At 44.5% G+C, this 23,181-nt stretch overlaps 1 protein-coding gene across 2 annotated transcripts in view; it reads left to right on the top strand.

The window, feature by feature from the left end:
- LOC129822772 (plexin domain-containing protein 2-like) overlaps window positions 1-23,181 on the top strand; it is a 178,813-nt gene that overhangs the window by 110,891 nt on the left and 44,741 nt on the right. For both annotated transcript variants that reach the window (XM_055881169.1, XM_055881170.1), the window contains exons 6-9: window positions 260-378; window positions 6,152-6,251; window positions 18,574-18,669; window positions 20,768-20,849. In XM_055881169.1, the coding sequence (XP_055737144.1) occupies window positions 260-378; window positions 6,152-6,251; window positions 18,574-18,669; window positions 20,768-20,849 (397 nt within the window). The remainder of the gene's footprint in view (window positions 1-259; window positions 379-6,151; window positions 6,252-18,573; window positions 18,670-20,767; window positions 20,850-23,181) is intronic.

A 23,181-nucleotide genomic window follows, 5' to 3' on the forward strand; every position in this document is an offset into this window, starting at 1 on the left:
CCCTGACTTTTATCTAGCAGATCTCTATGTTGTTCTATGCGGTCTGGAATGGTTCTTAGTCTGGTTCTATATGGTCCTGTGTGGTTCTAAGGGGTTCTGTGTGGCACTGTTTGGCTCTATCTATGTGGTTTTATGTGGCCCTGTGTAGTTTTATGTGGTTCTGTGTGGCCCTGTGTGGTTCTATGTGGTTCAGTGGGGTTCTGTGTAGCCCTGTGTAGTTCTGTATAGCTATGACCGTGTCCCTCTTTCTCTCTGTCAGGCACTGCTCTGGTGGTCCAGTGGGATCATGTCCACCTGCAAGACAACTACAACCTGGGTAGCTTCACCTTCCAGGCCACACTGCACAGCGACGGCAGGATTGTCTTCGCCTACAAAGAGGTCAGTCTTTCTCTCTCTCTGTTCCTCTCTAGGCTTTATCTACCACTCGCTTTTTCTTTTTGCTGCTCCTCTCCCTCTCTCCCTCTCTCCCTCTCACTGCCCCTCTCTCCGTGTATCTCCCATAGGGGTGTAGGCGTGACATGGCGTCACACCTATCTCGTGAGAAGCAGGGAATTCTTCACACTCACCCTGCTCTCTCTCTTCTCTCTCTCTCTCTCCGTCTCTTTCTGTTCCTCTTTCTTGCTCTCTGTTTCTCTCTCTCTGTTTCTCTCTATCTCTGTCTCTCCTTCCTCATCCTCACTTCCTCTTGGTGACAGAGCACTTATTTAATTCTCTCCTTGATTGAATTGATAAATAAAGCGCTGTGCTCATCAACCTCTGTTTTCACTCAGGGCACGATGTGTCGCTACGGTGACTGACAATTTAATGACCGTCGCTCCCTCTGAAAGTATTATTTCATCTCCCCATTCTGCTTCCATATGTTTAATATGGTTAATAACAGTCTAACTCGTGTCGCAGGTTTTGGATCACTGCAACATCGCTGCGTGTGAGAGAGATTTACATTTACATTTAAGTCATTTAGCAGACGCTCTTATCCAGAGCGACTTACAAATTGGTGCATTCACCTTATGACATCCAGTGGAACAGCCACTTTACAATAGTGCATCTAGATCATTTTAAGGGGGGGGGGGGGGCAGAAGGATTGCTTTATCCTAGGTATTCCTTGAAGAGGTGGGGTTTCAGGTGTCTCCGGAAGGTGGTGATTGACTCCGCTGTCCTGGCGTCGTGAGGGAGTTTGTTCCACCATTGGGGTGCCAGAGCAGCGAACAGTTTTGACTGGGCTGAGCGGGAACTGTACTTCCTCAGTGGTAGGGAGGCGAGCAGGCCAGAGGTGGATGAACGCAGTGCCCTTGTTTGGGTGTAGGGCCTGATCAGAGCCTGAAGGTACTGAGGTGCCGTTCCCCTCACAGCTCCGTAGGCAAGCACCATGGTCTTGTAGCGGATGCGAGCTTCAACTGGAAGCCAGTGGAGAGAGCGGAGGAGCGGGGTGACGTGAGAGAACTTGGGAAGGTTGAACACCAGACGGGCTGCGGCGTTCTGGATGAGTTGTAGGGGTTTAATGGCACAGGCAGGGAGCCCAGCCAACAGCGAGTTGCAGTAATCCAGACGGGAGATGACAAGTGCCTGGATTAGGACCTGCGCCGCTTCCTGTGTGAGGCAGGGTCGTACTCTGCGGATGTTGTAGAGCATGAACCTACAGGAACGGGCCACCGCCTTGATGTTGGTGGAGAACGACAGGGTGTTGTCCAGGATCACGCCAAGGTTCTTAGCGCTCTGGGAGGAGGACACAATGGAGTTGTCAACCGTGATGGCGAGATCATGGAACGGACAGTCCTTCCCCGGGAGGAAGAGCAGCTCCGTCTTGCCGAGGTTCAGCTTGAGGTGGTGATCCGTCATCCACACTGATATGTCTGCCAAACATGCAGAGATGCGATTCGCCACCTGGTCATCAGAAGGGGGAAAGGAGAAGATTAATTGTGTGTCGTCTGCATAGCAATGATAGGAGAGACCATGTGAGGTTATGACAGAGCCAAGTGACTTGGTGTATAGCGAGAATAGGAGAGGGCCTAGAACAGAGCCCTGGGGGACACCAGTGGTGAGAGCGCGTGGTGAGGAGACAGATTCTCGCCACGCCACCTGGTAGGAGCGACCTGTCAGGTAGGACGCAATCCAAGCGTGGGCCGCGCCGGAGATGCCCAACTCGGAGAGGGTGGAGAGGAGGATCTGATGGTTCACAGTATCGAAGGCAGCCGATAGGTCTAGAAGGATGAGAGCAGAGGAGAGAGAGTTAGCTTTAGCAGTGCGGAGCGCCTCCGTGATACAGAGAAGAGCAGTCTCAGTTGAGTGACTAGTCTTGAAACCTGACTGATTTGGATCAAGAAGGTCATTCTGAGAGAGATAGCAGGAGAGCTGGCCAAGGACGGCACGTTCAAGAGTTTTGGAGAGAAAAGAAAGAAGGGATACTGGTCTGTAGTTGTTGAGATCGGAGGGATCGAGTGTAGGTTTTTTCAGAAGGGGTGCAACTCTCGCTCTCTTGAAGACGGAAGGGACGTAGCCAGCGGTCAGGGATGAGTTGATGAGCGAGGTGAGGTAAGGTAGAAGGTCTCCGGAAATGGTCTGGAGAAGAGAGGAGGGGATAGGGTCAAGCGGGCAGGTTGTTGGGCGGCCGGCCGTCACAAGACGCGAGATTTCATCTGGAGAGAGAGGGGAGAAAGAGGTCAAAGCACAGGGTTGGGCAGTGTGAGCAGAACCAGCGGTGTCGTTTGACTTAGCAAACGAGGATCGGATGTCGTCGACCTTCTTTTCAAAATGGTTGACGAAGTCGTCTGCAGAGAGGGAGGAGGGGGGGGGGAGGGGGAGGAGGATTCAGGAGGGAGGAGAAGGTGGCAAAGAGCTTCCTAGGGTTAGAGGCAGATGCTTGGAATTTAGAGTGGTAGAAAGTGGCTTTAGCAGCAGAGACAGAAGAGGAAAATGTAGAGAGGAGGGAGTGAAAGGATGCCAGGTCCGCAGGGAGGCGAGTTTTCCTCCATTTCCGCTCGGCTGCCCGGAGCCCTGTTCTGTGAGCTCGCAATGAGTCGTCGAGCCACGGAGCGGGAGGGGAGGACCGAGCCGGCCTGGAGGATAGGGGACATAGAGAGTCAAAGGATGCAGAAAGGGAGGAGAGGAGGGTTGAGGAGGCAGAATCAGGAGATAGGTTGGAGAAGGTTTGGGCAGAGGGAAGAGATGATAGGATGGAAGAGGAGAGAGTAGCGGGGGAGAGAGAGCGGAGGTTGGGACGGCGCGATACCATCCGAGTAGGGGCAGTGTGGGAAGTGTTGGATGAGAGCGAGAGGGAAAAGGATACAAGGTAGTGGTCGGAGACTTGGAGGGGAGTTGCAATGAGGTTAGTGGAAGAACAGCATCTAGTAAAGATGAGGTCAAGCGTATTGCCTGCCTTGTGAGTAGGGGGGGAAGGTGAGAGGGTGAGGTCAAAAGAGGAGAGGAGTGGAAAGAAGGAGGCAGAGAGGAATGAGTCAAAGGTAGACATGGGGAGGTTAAAGTCACCCAGAACTGTGAGAGGTGAGCCGTCCTCAGGAAAGGAGCTTATCAAGGCATCAAGCTCATTGATGAACTCTCCAAGGGAACCTGGAGGGCGATAAATGATAAGGATGTTAAGCTTGAAAGGGCTGGTAACTGTGACAGCATGGAATTCAAAGGAGGCGATAGACAGATGGGTAAGGGGAGAAAGAGAGAATGACCACTTGGGAGAGATGAGGATCCCGGTGCCACCACCCCGCTGACCAGACGGTCTCGGGGTGTGCGAGAACACGTGGGCAGACGAAGAGAGAGCAGTAGGAGTAGCAGTGTTATCTGTGGTGAGCCATGTTTCCGTCAGTGCCAGGAAGTCGAGGGACTGGAGGGACGCATAGGCTGAGATGAGCTCTGCCTTGTTGGCCGCAGATCGGCAGTTCCAGAGGCTACCGGAGACCTGGAACTCCACGTGGGTCGTGCGGGCTGGGACCACCAGGTTAGGGTGGGCGCGGCCACGCGGTGTGAAGCGTTTGTATGGTCTGTGCAGAGAGGAGAGAACAGGGATAGACAGACACATGGTTGACAGGCTACAGAAGAGGCTACGCTAATGCAAAGGAGATTAGAATGACAAGTGGGCTACACGTCTCGAATGTTCAGAAAGTTAAGCTTACGTTGCAAAAAAAAATAAAAATAAAATACAAGATCTTATTGACTAAAATGATATAGTACTGCTGGCTGGTGAAGTAGCCTGGCTAGCAGTGGCTACGTTGTTGAAAGTGAAGCTGGCTAGGTAACCTCGACAATTTCACTAAATTTCTCTAAACTACACAATTATCGTGGATACAAGGACAGCAAAGACAACTAGCTAACACTACGCTAATCAAGTCGTTCCGTTGTAATGTAAGTTTCTACAGTGCTGCTATTCGGTAGAAGTTGGCTAGCTAGCAGCGTTGGCTAGGTAGGAGGACGACAGCGCGGCAGGCGAAAAAATAGCTGGCTAGCTAACCGATAATTACTCAGAGCTACACAATTATCTTAGATACAAAGATAGCAGAGAAAACTATGTAGCTAGCTAACACTACACAAGTCAAGTCGTTCCGTTGTAATGTAATCGTTTCTACAGTGCTGCTAATTGGTGGCTAGCTGGCTAGCTAGCAGGGTTTACTACGTTACGTTACGTTAGGGCGAGAATACCTGGCTAGCGAACCTCAGCGAACCTTGATAACTACACAATTATCACCGATACAGAGACGGCTATGTAGCCAGCTAAGTAGCTAGCTAAGATCGAACAAATGCAAATCAAAGATAGCAAAGACAACTGTGTAGTCAGCCAACACTACACTGATCAGGTCGTTACGTTGTAATGCACTCGTTTCTACAATGCTGCTATTCGGTGGCAAGCTGGCTAGGTAGCCGTGTTGGCTACGTTGCGTTACGTTGGGGCGAAAATAGCTGGCTGGCGAACCTCAATAACTACACAATTATGTTTGATGCAAAGACGGCTATGTAGCTAGCTAAGATCAACCAAATCAAACCGTTGTACTGTAATGAAATGAAAATCAGACCGTTGTACTATAATGAAATGTAATGAAAAGTTATACGGTAGACGGTGGACGTTTGCTAGCTGCTGGGCTACGATAGGCGACGAAATACGATAAATACGCAATTATCTTTTATACACAGACGGCTAAGTAGCTAGCTAAGAAGAAATTGCTAAGGTTAGACAAATTAAACCGTTGGAATATAATGAAATGTAATACAATGTAATGAAAATTTATACTACCTGCAGAGCGAATGCAAATGCGACCGCTCGCTCCAAACCGGATGATGACTGGATGACCGGATGATGACAGGATCCAGATTATGTTTACTAGATACTGTGACGGTGCCGATTTAAAATGTCAAAATGGGAAGAGGGAGAAAAATGAACTGAATGAAAGAGAGTTGGAATCAAGAGTGACTTCTCTGTCAGATAAATGTCTAAATGTGTTAGGCCGCAATTACGGAATCCATTAAATCCAATTATTACATCTGTTATACATCTATCATAATCACAAGCCCCATAAAAGTTATGTTTCAAAATAGGTATTTTTTAAATGTTTTTTCTCTCTTCAATTTCAATCAGGGAGTACTTCTCTTTAACGCCACTCTTCCACTCCACTTCTCCACCTCCATGTAAAGACAACCCTCACTGCGGCTTTTACTTCCCTTACTTATTTATTTCCCTTACTTTCGCCACACTACAAATGTCTCTCTCCTGGGATCTCAACATTCTCAAATTTGAGCCCGCCAGACTTGTTTTGCAGACTTATTCATTTGCGCCTCCATTTTGATGGATTTCCTGGGAGATTAGTCAATTGAAACAAGCTCTTTGTTCTTGCCAGTATATTAAGTCCCATTGTTTGTAGCGTACTTCACAAATGGCAACCTACTCCCTATATAGTGCACTACTTTTGACCAGAGCCTTTAGGGTGTAGGGAATAGAGTGCCATCTGGGACACATTTCCCACAACCCTCCATCAGCATCAGGAACTGTCAGGCCTTTGTCTGGTTTAGGTCTGGTTTAGGTCTGGTTTGGGTCTGTTTGGGTCTGTTTAGGTCTGTTTGGGCCTGTTTGGGTCCTACTCCCGGCAGGCTCAGTCAGATAGACAGGTCTGGTGGCCGGTGATGAATGTCCGTCTCCCTCCTCTCTCTCTTCCAGATTCCCATGGAGGTGGCCCACATCAGTTCCGTCAATCACCCGGTGAAAGTGGGCCTCTCTGATGCCTTTGTGGTGGTCCACAGGATCCAGCAGATACCCAGTGAGTCACCATGATGCAGCGAGTGCACTCTGCACGCAGAGACGGACACACACACACACACACACACACACACACACACACACACACACACACACACACACACACACACACACACACACACACACACACACACACACACACACACACACACACACACACACACACACACACCATGACTCACTGCGTCACAACACACCAGTAGTGGTTGGTGTCACTTTGGATTGGAGGGCAGGGTCATTGTAATGACTGGAATGGAAGGAATGGTACCAAACACATTAATTCCATTCCAGCGATTTACTATGAGCCGTCCTCCCCTCACCATCCTCTCATACACCATCACAAGCAAGTTAAACTTTTGGTATTTTTCTCTTCTCAATGCTTCTCCCTTTTGGGGTTTAGTTCAAGCTTTCGCTGCGGCCTCTCCAACAAAGTTTTCACCTCACAGAAACGGTATGAGTATGGGCACAGGTCCAGATTTGACTCTTTGCATGAGGTTCCTTCCAATACAGGCCCATTAAAGTTAATACAACGTAGCATTTTCAACCACAGCTAGACACCCTCAGGAGCTTTCATTTCAAGTCTGCGAAAATAATGAGTAGTCAAAAACGATGTATTCATTAGTTTAATTGCGTGTATTAATGATATGTTCATAGGACTTGGCATTTGAAGAATCTATTTGTTCCACTTAACGTTTTATCGCTAGTTATTTATCCAATTACATTTTTTTTTTTTATCGAATTATTGGAATTATTGAGTCGTGGGTAATAATTACCTCTACTCAAAAACCTTTAAGATTCCGTTTCGGAAAAACCACATGAATTTCACATGTGATCTGATGTGAAGTTAATATGATAACACGTGAGCACGTGAAAACATGATCTCATGTGAAATAAATCTGACAACATGGGGATATAAAATGTCAACGTGACACCATGAAACTACACGTGCCAACATTTGAACGTTTTCCACATGTAAAACTGCTAATTAAATGTTCAAATGTAAACGTTTTTCACATGTGAAAAGGCAATTCCACATGTGAGAGTTCAATTTTCACATGTGAAAACATGTAACTTTAAAAAAAAATGGTATGACAGGTTTTATGGTACTGTTAGCGGTAAGCTGTTCAGCTAAAATAGTGTAAACATCTTTAATTAATAAACGTGATTATAATTGACATGATCACTTAGTGCTGACTTTTACTTTGAAGTCCAAAGTGTAGTAATACAGGTGAAATCAGTTATTGACACAGACATGGTGGCTCAGCAAGAGATCAGAATGCTGTGAACCAAGAGGTTGTGAGTTCACATTCAAGGTGAGGACATGTTGAGTAATAACTACTGTATAAATAAACATACACAATGTAATCCTTTAAGTCAAATATTTAGGTTTAAAATACTGTGACTGTGTGACAACTTTTTTGTGTTCACCTGTGAAATCCCGTGAAAAATATCCACACAACTTATTGTGAAATATCCTCATGTGAAGTGTTCCAAAACCAGACGATTTCACATCATTTCACATGTGAAATCAAATGTTACAATGTGCAAAACGTGGACATTTCTCATGGGAAATCATGTGGTTTTTCACAAGGGTCACCCCCTTCCCTATATAGTCTCCTACTTTCTACCAGAGCCATATGGGCACTACATAGGGAATAGGGTGCCATTTGGAACATAGCCTCTGTGGTCAGGAAGAAAGGGTTTAAGTGTTATAAGGGGGGAATTCAAACCTGCTGCTCAGCTGCACTGTGAGTGTTGATCTTCCGTGGTTGTTGATTTTCTCTACTTCTCTGAAGACTGTGGGAATGGGGTGCTCTTGTCACAGTAGCTACATCAGCTCTCCCATAACACTCCTGTAGACAGTATCGAGAGTTCTTAGGCCTCCGCAGGACTTATCTACCCTCTTTGATACAGCCTCGGTAACGCTCAACCCGGTGAAAACAGACACCTCGGGGTTGCATCCCAAATTGACACCCTATGACCTATATAGTGCGCTACTTTTGACCAGAGCCCTGTGCACTATGTAGGGAATAGGGTGTGATTTGGGATGCAGCCCCCCTCAGCTCTCCTACTGCAGGTAGGGAGGAAGACAAAAAGGCCTATCTGGGGCAGGGAAGGGAGGAGAGGAATGCAGGGATGAGTGTTAAACATGAAAGATGACACCCAGGGCAGTGTGTGTTCCCGAACTCCCTCAGGAAGCCCTACTGTTGTAAACTGAAAGACTGCCTGAAACAATGTAACATGCTGAGTCAGCGTTCTCACAAACCTTTACTGGGATCACTTCTTTACTTCCTTTGGTTTAAGGGGCATACTATACAGCCCAAACAGTAGTACAGTGCTCCCTCGGGAAGAAAACTATTAGTTTAAGATCACATTTTCTGTATGAGAGGCCTCTCGTTTGGAAGGGATACTAATATACTGTAATATAATAATAACATACTAGTTAATGAGAAGATGAAGGACCATGGAAATGGCATAGAAACAGATTATCGGTTGTGAAGATTGTGACTGTCCTTGTTTGACAGTATGCATGGAAAATAACATGGTTTGACACATTCGTATCATATATCTCATATACCTAGTGAATGATGGCGAATGTGATAGGTGAGGAGAGGAGAGAACAGGTTGACAGTCGGTGGGTGAGCATTTGTTATCTCTCTCTCTCTCTCTGTATCTCTCTGTATCTCTCTCTCTCTCTCGCTCTGTATCTCTCTGTATCTCTCTCTCTCTCTCTCTCTGTATCTCTCTGTATCTCTCTGTATCTCTCTGTATCTCTCTGTATCTCTCTGTATCTCCCTCTCTCTCTCTCTCTCTCTCTCTCTCTCTCTCTCTCTCTCTCTCTCTCTCTCTCTCTCTCTCTCTCTCTCTCTCTCTCTCTCTCCTCTCTCTCTCTCTCTCTCTCTCTCTCTCTCTCTCTCTCTCTCTCTCTCTCTCTCCTCTCTCTCTCTCTCTCTCTCTCTCTCTCTCTCTCTCTCTCTCTCTCTCTCTCTCTCTCTCTCTCTCTCTCTCTCTCTCTCTCTCTCTCTCTCTCTCTCTCTCTCTGTGTCTCTGTCTGGAGAGAAAGGTCAGGATTAGCATCTTGGGGCTTCTGTCGGTCAAAAGGGCCGTGGCGTGTTTACACGTGTATTTGTTTGATTTACAACTGCACAGGACCAAGAAAAAAAATCTAAACTGAAATTTAGATGTCCTACTTTAAAGCATGGCTGGACTACATTATTCAAAATACTAATTAATTTGGTTGGAGGCAATGCTTTGCATTGACTGTGTCATTTATCTCACCCGTGGTAAGCTGCAGGTGCCGACAGGGTAAAAATATCCCTTCTACCTGTTTTGAAAACAAAAAACGGAACATTCTGCTCCATTGTACTCCATTGTGAAGTGCAAGGGCGCCAATATATCTGACCGCGTCTGAAGCTACAGGTTTGTTTACACACTTTACAGTGCAGTGTTGTGAGAAGTTTCACAGCTGTACTGAATTTGACTGTCGCAACTGATAGATTATTGAAGAGATGGACGGGATCTTAAGCACCTACAAATTCGTAACGTATCATACGAATCGCAGGAGACATGACATGGGCGCAACATATCATACGAAATGGATGACGTTGTGCACAATTGTGCACCATTTTTGGATACCCGTTTGGACTCGTGAGTGCTACTTTCAAAACTACTGGCTGAAATTGCACAAAACCTTTCTAGCAACACTTTAAAAGGGAAAAACTGTTAGAATCAGAGGACTCAATGTTTAGTGAGAAAGTGGGTAAAATTGACTGTGCTGGATAGTGTAGGGGTAGACAGTGCCTGGGAAGCCTTTAAACGTAGATTCCTTGGTGAATGTGATGGCTCCCATTAGACAGGTCAGAGTAAAGCAGAGATCTAGCCCTTGGTTTAATCATTAGATTCTAGAATCTATACAAATAAGGCCTTAAAGAAATGTAAGAATTCTCAAGAGCAGCCTGATTTTCTCCTATATAAACATCACAGAAATGAAGCGCATATCAGAATGGATGAAGCTACGAGGGGTTACTTTGTTGATAAAATCATTGAGAACAAAAATAACCCTAAAAAGCTTTGGAAATCATTTAAGGAACTAGATTGTACTACCAAAAACAAACTAAACAGTATTGGACTGAACATCTTGGAGGAGATGATACTGTATATTAAAAAGCAGAGGTTGCCAATTAATTCAACTATTTTTTTACTACTGTTGCCAGCAAGCTGGTTTTTATGGAAACGACCAAGTCAAGAAGTATTATGTCCGAGTTAGGGGTTCAGCCAAACTCTTTTTCTTTTGCAAAGGTAGAAACAGCAAAAATAGCCAGTATGCTAGCAGAGTTTAAATGATCCAAAGCCACAGGCCTGGGTAATATTCCTTCAAGGTTTCTTAGAGATTCTGCTGAGAAAATTGCCCCTCGTATTACACATATCGCTCTCTTGAACAAGGCATCTTTCCCAGGGACATGAAACAAGCTAAAGTTATACCTCTGTATAAGAAGGGGATAAAGTCTGATCCTGGGAATTACAGGCCTGTGTCTATCCTCAGTGTAACATCAACGATCAAAGTTAAGAATACGTCAACAAACAAAAGTCTAATGTATGATTTTCAGTCGGGTTTTAGAAAAACCTACTCCACTGATTCATGTCTACTTCACTTGACTGACTTCATCGGGAAAGAGATTGACGAGGGAAATCTGTGTGGAACGGTACTGCTTGACCTCCCAGAAGGCCTTTGATACAGTTAACCATTGTCTCCTCATCTCCAAACTGGAGGCACTGGGGTTAAGCAGTACCCCTCTAAGCTGGGTAAAGTCCTATTAGGGAGTAAATAGTAGAGGTTAGTGGTTCACTGTCTCAGGCAAAACCAATGAGTTGTGGCATTCCGCAGAGGAGCGTGCTTGGGCCTCTACTGTTTTTACTATATATAAATGATATGAAAGATACTTGTTCTTGCCATCTTTTCCTTTATGCAGAGGACTGTACACTTCTGGTGACTAATAAAAGTAAAACTATGTTGGAGAGCATACTTAGCACAGAGCTTACTAACATAAGCAAATGGCTTGGAGATAATCTCTGCATTTAGGTAAAACTGAGGCAATTCTTTTTGGGTCCAAACCTAAATTGTGTAGGTCCTCTGAATTCAGAGTGGAGCTAGGGGGTGAGGTGCTGACTGCTAAAACCTCTGTTAGCTACCTGGGTTGCATCCTTGATGTAAGCTTGGGAGGTGTGAGCATGGCCACTAAAGTGCTAGGGAAGATTAATGCCAGGACTAAGTTTTTGGTTAGAAAATCCAAGCTGCTTAATAAGGACTCCATGAGAGTGCTAGCCACTACCCTCATTCAATGCCATTTTGACTACGCTAGTACATTTAAATATACATTATTTTTTTGCCAGAGAATAATATGCACGCACCACTTTTCCATGTATTTATTTTGAGAATTTTTTGAAACAATTTTTTTTTTTTTCACTTCACCAATTTGGACTATTTTGTGTACGTCCATTACATGAAATCCAAATGCACATCAATTTAAATTGCAGGTGGTAATGCAACAAAATAGGAAAAAACGCCAAGGCGGATGAATACTTTTGCAAGGCACTGTATAGGGGATAGGACGCCATTTTGGATGCACCCTAAATCTGCAACAGCACAGGGGGATCTGGTTCAGATGGCTACTTTGAGCTGAATTCCTACTGTGATATCCCAATCCCCACCACTGCATGGAACTCATTTGTTATTCTCTGGCAAAAAAAGGATGTCTTTTTAAATGCAGATTAACTTTAAGGACTGGTTTTTCTTTTAGACACAGTTAGTATTCAAATCTTCACTGCTGATACTTGTAGTATTAAGAAACAAAAGTGAAGTATTTAGACTAGAGTGATTGCTTGGTGGTTTTAGCCTCCAGGTCTCAGAGCGTAACATAGGTAATCCCAAATGACACCCTATTCCATTATAGAGTGCACTACTTTAAGAAGAGCCCAGGCAGCTGGAGGGCTGAGTAATCAGTGTTGAGGACTCAACTCATGCGAGTCAATAAGTGTTTCTGCTGCCAATTAACGCATACCGGCCTGAGCACACACAGCTAGTGCAGCCGGAGAGGATCCCTCTAACCCTCTCCTTAAGCCACGCTCAAGTTGTGGAATTTAATATTTTATGCTGCTAGCTAGCTATTTCCAGGCCATGGCGTTTGGGCCTGGCCTGTGCTGCACTGGCAGCAGCAGGGGGAAGATATGCTTGTACAGACAAGATATTTAGCAGGTCAGGTGCTAGGCTTTTATTTAGCCACCCCCGGGTTGGGCAGCCAGACGCACGGACAGCCAGACCCCCAGTCACCCTCATGCATTATTCTGATGAGGTTATCAAAACCAGAAGTGCCTCAGTCATTTTAATACCTGTCTGCCTGCTGACGTGCACTCTTGAGTCTTATCAGACTGTGTTTTTTTTATTGCTAATTCACTGCGGAAGATGTGGTACAACAGCAGGCCCCACAATTAGCTCACCTCATTATTATACAGTCAGAGCTCAGATAGAGGCCCTTGCGTTTTCATCATATCGATTCATTTTATGATATTGCTGAATTTCCATGTCCAGTGTCTGTATTTGTATTGTATTTTGGGGTGATGGCGTAGATTTCAGGGAAGAGATATTGGAAGTAAATTTGCTCAAAGCTAGAGATGTCGCCGTGTGGTAGTGAAGATTCTGAATTAATGAGACGGTGAAATGAAAGCTGCATGATTGTTATCGTGATGGCAGGAAATACACTGGCACGGAACTATAGCTTTTATATCGGCTGAGTGAGTAGGAAAAGAATAGGGAACTAACCTCACTGTCAGGGTCCTATGTGATATTCTGTTCCAGACAGTAATTATTATTATCACTGTGCTGTTGGAACAGTGTGTGTAATGAAAATCTACCTGCGCATCGAATATTTTCTTCCTCCCGGCAGATTTGGACTCCACTGTCCTATAGGCAAACGGGCTCTGGCAATAAAGCACTATTCTGAATTTAGATTACCTCATCCCCTCATTGGTTTTAAACTCATTGCACAAGGTCTCCATGTCACATTTCCATTGATTCTCATCCAACTTGCAAGGGTGAATGAATAAGAAATCATTTCCTGGTCTGGTATTCAGATTTTCATAATAGATCATTGTTATAAAGGAGCCTTCTTAGAAGAAAAGGTGCTATCTAGAACACAAAAGGGTTCTTCGGCTGTCCCCATAGGAAAACCCTTTTTGGTTCCAAGTAGAACCCTTTTGGTTCTAGGTAGCACCCTTTTGAGTTCCATGTAGAACCCTTTCCACAGAGGGTTCTACATGGAACCAAAAAGGGTTCTCATTTAGGGACAGCTAAAGAACCCTTTTTTCTAAGAGTGTAGGTGTGTACCAGACCAGTAGCCTATTATCCATTGTATTTTCCATCTGGTGAGATATTGACTGGGCCAGTGCATTATTCCGTCTGTGCTTTTAATTAGATTATGGCCTAATTGACCTTTGTGTGCATAATTGATGTTACACTTCTGCAAAGCTCCTTTTGTTTGATTTATCGGAGCAGGGCAGCTGAATCTTCATTACCGCTTGTTGATGCTCAGGCTGAGACAGCCTGTATTTGCTGTAAATGAAAGCTTCCTCCCTCTCAGGCTATGGGTTGAAGTTTTCCCTAGGTGCAGATCTAGGATCAGTTTTCCCTCCCCCAATCCTAATCCTTAACTGTTTGAGGGAAATCCAAGATCAGCGTCTAGGGGCAATTTAACCTACTCTTCCCATCGCCTGGAGGAAAACCGAGCCAGGCCACAGAGTCTGGACAGCCTGCCCACAGAGGAGCATTCCCTGTCAGGAATGCCCTCCCCCCTCCTCTGGCCCATCCAAGCTATCATTACTCACTTTATAATCCCACTGCCTGGGGCTAGAGGAAGGCAGCCATAGGGAAGGTAAGGATAGGGGTATTATTGGGTAAAGTCAGCTGATACAGTAGCTAGCTAGACTTACTGTACAGTACCTTGCCTTGGTCAGATGTTTTTGGTGCCGAAACAAAGCAAGAAACACACACAGGGACTGTTTTTCACACATTTTAATAGGGCATACTGTCTCTATAGTTCTGTATTCTCACCTGTATTAGAAGAATGAATACTCACGGGCTGTGTCTCAAATGGCACCTTATTCCCTATATAATGCACTGCTTTTGACCACAGCATTAAGGGTCCTGGTCAAAAGTAGCCCAGCTAGCACATAACGTTCTGAGAACGATCTTGGTGAGAGGGTGGTTGTCCTATGGTTATTTTGGCTTTGTAACATTCGCAGCACATTTCAGTAGGCAGGAGGCAGTCGCAGGTTTAGAACTACTGAATGTATTTCAAATCAAATCAAATGCTGACTTACAAGCCCTTAACCAACAATGCAGTTTTAAGAAAATACCCCCCAAAAAGTAAGCGATCAGAGTAACATAATTAAAAGAGCAGTAGTAAATAACAGTAGCGGGGCTGTATACAGGGGGTACCAGTACAGAGTCAATGTGCAGAGGCACCGGTTAGTCGAGGTAATTGAGGTAGTATGTACATGTAGTTAGAGTTATTAAAGTGACTATGCATAGATAATAACGGAGAGTAGCAGCAGCGTGGGGGGGTAAATGCAAATAGTCTGCGTAGACGTTTGATTAGATGTTCAGGAGTCTGATGGCTTGGGGGTAAAAGCTGTTTAGAAGCCTTTTAGTCTTTGACAATTTTTAGGGCCTTCCTCTGACACCGCTTGGTATAGAGGTCCTGAATGGCAGGAAGCTTGGCCCCAGTGATGTGCTGGGCCGTAGGCGCTACCCGCTGTCCAGGTGTGAAAGGACAGAGTGGAGAGCAATAGAGATTGTGTCATCTGTGGATCTGTTGGGGAGCTTTGTAAATTGTAGTGGGTCTAGAGTTTCTGGGATAATGGTGTTGATCTGAGCCATGACCAGCCTTTCAAAGCACTTCATGGCTACAGATGTGAGTGCTACGGGTCGGTAGTCATTTAGGCAGGTTACCTTAGTGTTCTTGGAGACAAGGACTATGGTGGTCTGCTTGAAACATTTTGGAATTACAGACTCAGACAGGGAGAGGTTGAAAATGTCAGTGAAGACACTTGCCAGTTGGTCAGCGCATGCTCGGAGTACACGTCCAGGTAATCCGTCTGGCCCTGCGTCCTTGTGAATGTTGACCTGTTTAAAAGTCTTACTCACATCGGCAGCGGAGAGTGTGATCACACAGTCGCCCGGAACATCTGATGCTCTCATGCAGGTTTCAGTGTTACTTGCCTCGAAGCAAGCATAGGAGTTATTTAGCTCGTCTGGTAGGCTTTTATCACTGGGCAGCTCTCGGCTGTGCTTCCCTTTGTAGTCTGTAATAGTTTGCAAGCCCTGCCACATCCAATGAGCGTCAGAGCCGGTGTCGTACGATTCGATCTTAGTCCTGTATTGACGGTTTGCCTGTTTGATGGTTCGTAGCGCGATTTCTTATGAGCTTCCAGGTTAGAGTCCCGCTCCTTGAAAGTGGCAGCTCTACCCTTTAGCTCAGTGCGAATGTTTCCTGTAATACATGGCTTCTGGTTGGGGTATGTACGTACAGTCACTGTGAGAATGACCTCATCAATGCACTTATTGATGAAGCCAGTGACTGATGTGGTGTACTCCTCATTGCCGTCGGAAGAATCCCGGAACATATTCCAGTCTGTGCTAGCAAAACAACCCTGTAGCTTAGCATCTGCTTCATCTGACCACTTTTTAATTGACCGAGTCACTGGTGCTTCCTGCTTAATATTTTGCTGGTTAGCAGGAATCAGGAGGATAGAATTATGGTCAGATTTGGTCTAGAGTTGTTTTTCCCTCTGGTTGCACATTTAACATGCTGATAGAAATTAGGTAAAACTGATTTAAGTGTCCCTGCATTAAAGTCCCCGGCCACTAGGAGTGCCGCCTCTGGATAAACGTTTTCCTGTTTGCTTATGGCGGTATACAGCTCATTGAACGTGGTTTTAGTGCCGGCATCGGTCTGTGGTGGTATGTAGACAGCTACGTAAAATACAGATGAAAACTCTCTAGGTAGATAGTGTGGTCTACAGCTTATCATGAGATACTCTACCTCAGGCGAGCAAAACCTTGAGACTTCCTTAGATATTGTGCACCAGCTGTTGTTTATAAATATGCATAGGCCCCCGTGTCTTACCAGAGGCAGCAGTTATATCCACTGTTCTATCCAGTGTATAACCCGCCAGCTGTATGTTATTAATGTCGTTGTTCAGCCACGACTCGGTGAAACATAAGATATTACAGTTTTTAATGTCTCGTTGGTAGGATATACGTGTTTTCAGTTCGTCCCATTTGTTTTCCAGCGATTGAACGTTAGCTAGCAGTATAGATGTAAAAAGCTGATTAGCCGCTCGTCGCTTTATCCACACAAGGCACCCCGATCTCTTTCTGCGAAGTTTCTTTCTCCCACGAATGACGGAGATGAGGGCCTGTTCGGGTGTTTGGAGTCTATCCTTTGTCTGACTCATTAAAGAAAAATTCTTTGTGCAATTCGAGGTGAGTAATCGCTGCTCTGATGTCCGGTAGCAGCAACATTATATACAAAATAAGTTACAAACAATGCGAAAAAAACAAACAAAATAGCACGGTTGGTTAAAATTAAACGGCAGCCATCCCCTCCGGCGCCATCTCCCTAGTAAGCACCATAGATCAAAGTGGGACAAAAATGTTGTCTTGCTCAAAATATATCTTCATAAACGAAAAGGCACAGGGCAAACCCAAAATGCTAAATGTAAAGTAGTCAGGAAATAGAGAGATTCCTCTCAGGAAAACAAGTAACATTTACAATGACCGACAAAGACAAATACAGTGATAGAGTGGGGATTGGAACCAGGTGTGTGTAATGATAACGAGGCAAGTCCGGGGTTGATGAGTGAAGGACGTTTGCCAGCAGTAGGTTCGGCAGCAGCTAGAAGGCCGGCAACTCCGAACGCCTGAGCTAGACAGGAGGGGGAGCCAAAGCGAAAGGCTGGAGTGACGAAACTTAACAAAAAAACGTGCTTTTCTTAGTATTTCATTACTTTAACAGAACGTTTCGTAAAAGTTGAAAAAAAAAATCAAAATGATTTGACATTGGGAATGTTCTCGAATTGTTCTGAGAACTTTAAGAAACAAGTATTTCAACACAACGTTTCCTACAGGTTTGTGCAGATGGATAACATCAAAAGACAGACAGAGGGGATTTAGTGGTTTTACCATTACGTTGTCAGTATCGTAATGCACGCAAAAGGATACGTGGCTTTCCTCTTAGATCAAAACTAATCCAAGCAGGCAAAATGGGTCCATTTCATATTGGTCAATGATGTAAGCGTGTATACAGTAAGAGCATGTGATGAATGGGGGTCGCTAGCAGTCAAACTCATTGCTGTATATATTCCAAAGCCACGGCGCTATGTATTGAATTGACATTTTCCAGCTCGTTGCTCATGAAAATGTGTGTATTATAGAATGTGTAATATATCGAACAATGTCATACGGCTTTATAAAATAATTATTCCTACTGATTTACTGTATAAACGTCCCATTTATACAGGAATTTCAGTCACTTAACATTGATTTAGCCACACCAGATAAATTACTAGAGTAAACTAGCAAATCTGTTACATTTATGAGATTACAATGGTAGAGCTATGCCTTTATATGAATATACTGTATAATACTTTGAGTCTTTCTCCCTATGCAGAGTGTACTGCAAAACCAAGTGGGCCATTTTACAGTGGGATTGAAAAAGCGTTTGAGTTATAGAGTCCAGGGAGGGACTGCTGCTCTTCTGCTTACCTTGCCTGGTGACTCCTTCTGCAGATGACTCTAGTCACTGGCCTGCACCCCAAATGGCACCCTATTCTCTACATAATGCACTACTTTTGACCAAAGTGGGCCATGGTCAAAAGTAGTGCACTATATAGGGAATAGTGTGCCATTTGGGAAGTTGCCTGGAGGAACTGGGGGCTTTCAACAGGGACTCTGATTGATATCAGCTCTGGTGGGACATTGCTTCCCACCGCATTGCCAAGTGGCAGGCTCTCTGTTGGACACAAACAGAGAGAGGGAAAAAATAAATAAAAAATAAATGCTGTGGTAGCTCTCTTCCCTTATGGCCTGATTCTGCCTCTCTGTTCTCTTCTTATTTTTCTCTCGCTCTCTCACTCCCTTCTTTGGGGACAATTTGTCCTAGTTTCAGCTCTCCGAGGAAGATTTGTGACAGGTGTTTTCTCTCTCTCTCTCTCTCTCGCTCTCTCTCTCCCCTTTCTTCCCTCCCTCTCTCCCTCACCACATCCAGATGTTCGTCGGAGAACGATCTATGAGTACCATCGTGTGGAACTGACCAAGACCAAAATCACCAACTCTACAGCAGTGGAGATGATGCCTCTACCGAGTAAGATGGATTCCTCTAAATAGACATGGCTCACGATGATATATGATAATGACAACACAAGTAGGCCCCCATGAACTAGTCTAGATTCTAGACCTTGTCATAGGTGAAATATAGAGGGGTCTGTTCAATGTCTAGATTTTTCTAGATTTTTCCTCAGACTGTATCCCATCATTTCAGGGACACCTGTGTGTCAAAACTCCTCTCTTTAGAATAGATTTGCATTAGCAAACTACAACTTTCTAATTATCCACATATGGATTTCTATGTTGGTTTTGACTTGTTCAGCTCTGGGCCCATATGTATCAAGCGTCTCGGAGTTGGTTTGCTAATTTAGCGTCAGCCTTTTAGATCACAATGCATAAGATAACATGGACAAGGGAGACCTGATCCTAGATCAGCACTTCTATTCTGAGATGCTTGGTAAATATGGCCCCGGTTTTGCGTTATCAAATACAACATTCTAAGTTGAATTTTCACTTGTTAAGAGCTCTGGACCAGTGTTGTGAGTCAGCAGACATTGGGTGTGTTGTAACATATGTGTGTTGTAACATACAGTGGGGCAAAAAAGTATTTAGTCAGCCACCAATTGTGCAAGTTCTCCCACTTAAAAAGATGAGAGAGGCCTGTAATTTTCATCATAGGTACACTTCAACTATGACAGACAAAATGAGAAAAAAAATTCCAGAAAATCACATTGTAGGATTTTTTATGAATTTATTTGCAAATTATGGTAGAAAATAAGTATTTGGTCACCTACAAACAAGCAAGATTTATGGCTCTCACAGACCTGTAACTTCTTCTTTAAGAGGCTCCTCTGTCCTCCACTCGTTACCTGTATTAATGGCACCTGTTTGAACTTGTTATCAGTATAAAAGACACCTGTCCACAACTTCAAACAGTCACACTCCAAACTCCACTATGGCCAAGACCAAAGAGCTGTCAAAGGACACCAGAAACAAAATTGTAGACCTGCACCAGGCTGGGAAGACTGAATCTGCAATAGGTAAGCAGCTTGGTTTGAAGAAATCAACTGTGGGAGCAATTATTAGGAAATGGAAGACATACAAGACCACTGATAATCTCCCTCGATCTGGGGCTCCACGCAAGATCTCACCCCGTGGGGTCAAAATGATCACAAGAACGGTGAGCAAAAATCCCAGAACCACACGGGGGGACCTAGTGAATGACCTGCAGAGAGCTGGGACCAAAGTAACAAAGCCTACCATCAGCAAGGGCATTGAAGATGAAACGTGGCTGGGTCTTTCAGCATGACAATGATCCCAAACACACCGCCCGGGCAACGAAGGAGTGGCTTCTTAAGAAGCATTTCAAGGTCCTGGAGTGGCTTAGACAGTCTCCAGATCTCAACCCCATAGAAAATCTTTGGAGGGAGTTGAAAGTCCGTGTTGCCCAGCAACAGCTCCAAAAACATCACTGCTCTAGAGGAGATCTGCATGGAGGAATGGGCCAAAATACCAGCAACAGTGTGTGAAAACCTTGTGAAGACTTACAGAAAACTTTTGACCTCTGTCATTGCCAAAAAAGGGTATATAACAAAGTATTGAGATAAACTTTTGTTATTGACCAAATAGTTATTTTCCACCATAATTTGCAAATAATTCATTAAAAATCCTACAATGTGATTTTCTGGATTTTTTTTTTTCTCATTTTGTCTGTCATAGTTGAAGTGTACCTATGATGAAAATTACAGGCCTCTCTCATCTTTTTAAGTGGGAGAACTTGCACAATTGGTGGCTGACTAAATACTTTTTTGCCCCACTATATGTGTGTTGTGATGTGTGTTGTGACGTGTGTGTGTTGTAACGTCAAATCAAATAAAAATGTAATTTGTCATTTGTCACGTGTGCCGAATACAACAGGTGTGTTGTAACGGAGTGGAAATGATGAAATGATGGGATACAGTCTGAGGAAAAATCTAGAAAAATGTAGACATTGAACAGACTCTATATTTCACCTATGACAAGGTCTAGAATCTAGACTAGTTCATGGGGGCCTACTTGTGTTGCCATTATCATATGTCATATCGTTACAACAGGTGTATGTTGTAACGTGTGTGTGTGTCGTTTTCCCTCCCTAGCGTGTCTCCAGTTCACAAGCTGTGACAGCTGCATCTCATCCCAGATCAACTTCAACTGCAGCTGGTGCCACCTCCTTCGCAGGTCAGACACCCCTCTATACCCCTCTTGTCTTTGTCTCCATCTCAAATGGCACCCTACTACCTATATGATGCGCTACTTTTGACCAGAGCCATTTGGGACACAGCCCATGTCTTTTTCTCTCTTCCATCCAACACTAAATCTTTCTGTTTTTATCTTCCCCTCAATCTCTGTCGCTCGCTCAGTCCTCCCTCTCCCCCCTTCCAATGTTGCCATTACCTCTCATCACTCAGTACCTCTGACATGTTAGCTAGCTACTGAGTGTGAGGTGTGTGTATCGCATCTGGCTATCATATGGAGTCTGACCCTTACCTTCCAGTGGACTATTCCCTCTGAGCTCAATTACTGCATCCGGAATGGCAACCTATTTCCTATATGGCGTGCTACTTTCGACAATAATTCCTGGTCGTAATTATAGTGCACTATAAAGGGAATTGCGTGCCAGTTGGGACGAAGTCAGTGAGTCCTGGTGATGCGCTGTCGGTTTCTCTTCCTGATGATGTGCAAAGGAAAGGCAGGTAGGATTAGCAGAGAGAGAGAAAAGCATGATATTCCACCCATTATTCTTGTTTTTGCGACCTAGACATCCGCTCTCTCACACCTACTCTGTCTTCCCCCCCTCCCTTCTCTTCCCCCTTCCTATCAACCATTTGTCTTTCTCTTTCACACCCTCGCACAAAAAGTTAAATATTGGAGACCGTGTAAAATGTTATTGCACAGATGGTGTATTTCCTGCCTTGTGTGAGATGTGAACGATGTAAGTTTGGACTACGTTGTGGGAGTGTTGTTGGGGCGTTGTTTAAGCGTTTGATCCAAGTTACAAGCCATTAGTTATCAAGTGCACTGAACAGTTTTGGGCCTCAGTTCTTGGAAAATGTCTGCGGAGTTAGCGGAAACGATTTGCTCAGTTGAACTACTATTACTCCCCTTCTCATATGTCTCTACACTTTGGTCACTTCCTAAATGGCACCCTATTCCCCACATAGTGTGCTACTTTTGTAAAAAGGGTGCCATTTGTGAAGAAGCCTTTAAGTGGCTTATGCATCCATTATTGAATGACCCCACGGTTATTTTAAACGTATAATTTATTCTGAGTGACGATGCACAATTTAGGAGATGTGCCCTACAAGGGCCTCTGGGAATTTGTGAGGTGCCAAAACGTCAGGGTTTAGCCTTTTCCTCTGTCTCCTCTCTCCGTCAAACTATACTTGTCACGCCCTGACCTTAGAGATCCTTATTATTCTCTATGTTTGGTTAGGTCAGGGTGTGACTCGGGTGGGGAATTCTATGTTTTCTGTTTCTTTGTTTTTTGGCGAGTGTGGTTCCCAATCAGAGACAGCTGTCTCCTGTTGTCTCTGATTGGAGATCATACTTAGGCAGCAATTTTTCCCCACCATTAGGTTGTGGGATCATGTTTTCTGTTTAGTTACTGTTGCCTGACCGAACTGTGCGTTCTTGTTTTCGATTTAGTTATTTTGTAGAGAACGGCTGTAATGAACTATTTCGCCGTCTCTCTGGCTTTACTCTCCTCCGTTTTCTCTGCCTTTCTGATTCTCTTTCTCTCGCTCCCCCACTCTCTGGAAAGGTGAATGCTGGGTGTTTTCTCCCCCATTTGCGTTTCAGGCTAAATCAGCTTGTTGCTGCCTCTGATCTATGCAAGCTGAGTGCTGGGCTGGGTTGGACAATTAAAAGCATGTTGGAGCTAATAAAGCATGCAAGGCATCGCTATGGACCAGCGACTGGCCGTGGTTGCCAATATTGCTGAGTGCTAATTTGGTGAGAAGAGACGGTCAGTGCGGGATTTGTTTACTTAAAATACCAAGTAGTTGTGCATCATGACTGTAATATCAAAATGACTGCCACCACGTCAAAGGTGGAAGAGACTTCAAAGATGAAAAGTGTTGCGTTTTAATAAGTTGTGGCCACTGTATTTTATTCAATCACATTGCATCGTTTGTGGGAGATAGAGTGTAATTATTGTCTCGCCATTCCTACACACTCTGGTAAGTAGCTATGTTGACCCTGTGAGCTCTAGCTTGCATAGCTCGCCCAGCTTGAGCTAGCTCGCCCAGCTTGCATAGGAATTGAAAAACTGTATGGTTGAAAGAGATGGGTCAAAAGGAGTGACTAATAAGTCTGGCTGCACATCTGGCTGGCCGACTTACTGCAAATTGAGAAATGATGTGACTAAACTCAACAAAATGAAGAAGAAACTGTATTCTGAAGCCAAGATCAATGATATAAAAAATAATGGAAAACATTTTTGGAGTACTTTAAATTAAATTATGGGCAGAAAGACAAATTCAACTCCATCTTTCATTTAATCAGATGGCTT

The sequence above is a fragment of the Salvelinus fontinalis genome, chromosome 25, assembly GCF_029448725.1.
Source record: "Salvelinus fontinalis isolate EN_2023a chromosome 25, ASM2944872v1, whole genome shotgun sequence".
NCBI classification, from domain to species: domain Eukaryota; kingdom Metazoa; phylum Chordata; class Actinopteri; order Salmoniformes; family Salmonidae; genus Salvelinus; species Salvelinus fontinalis.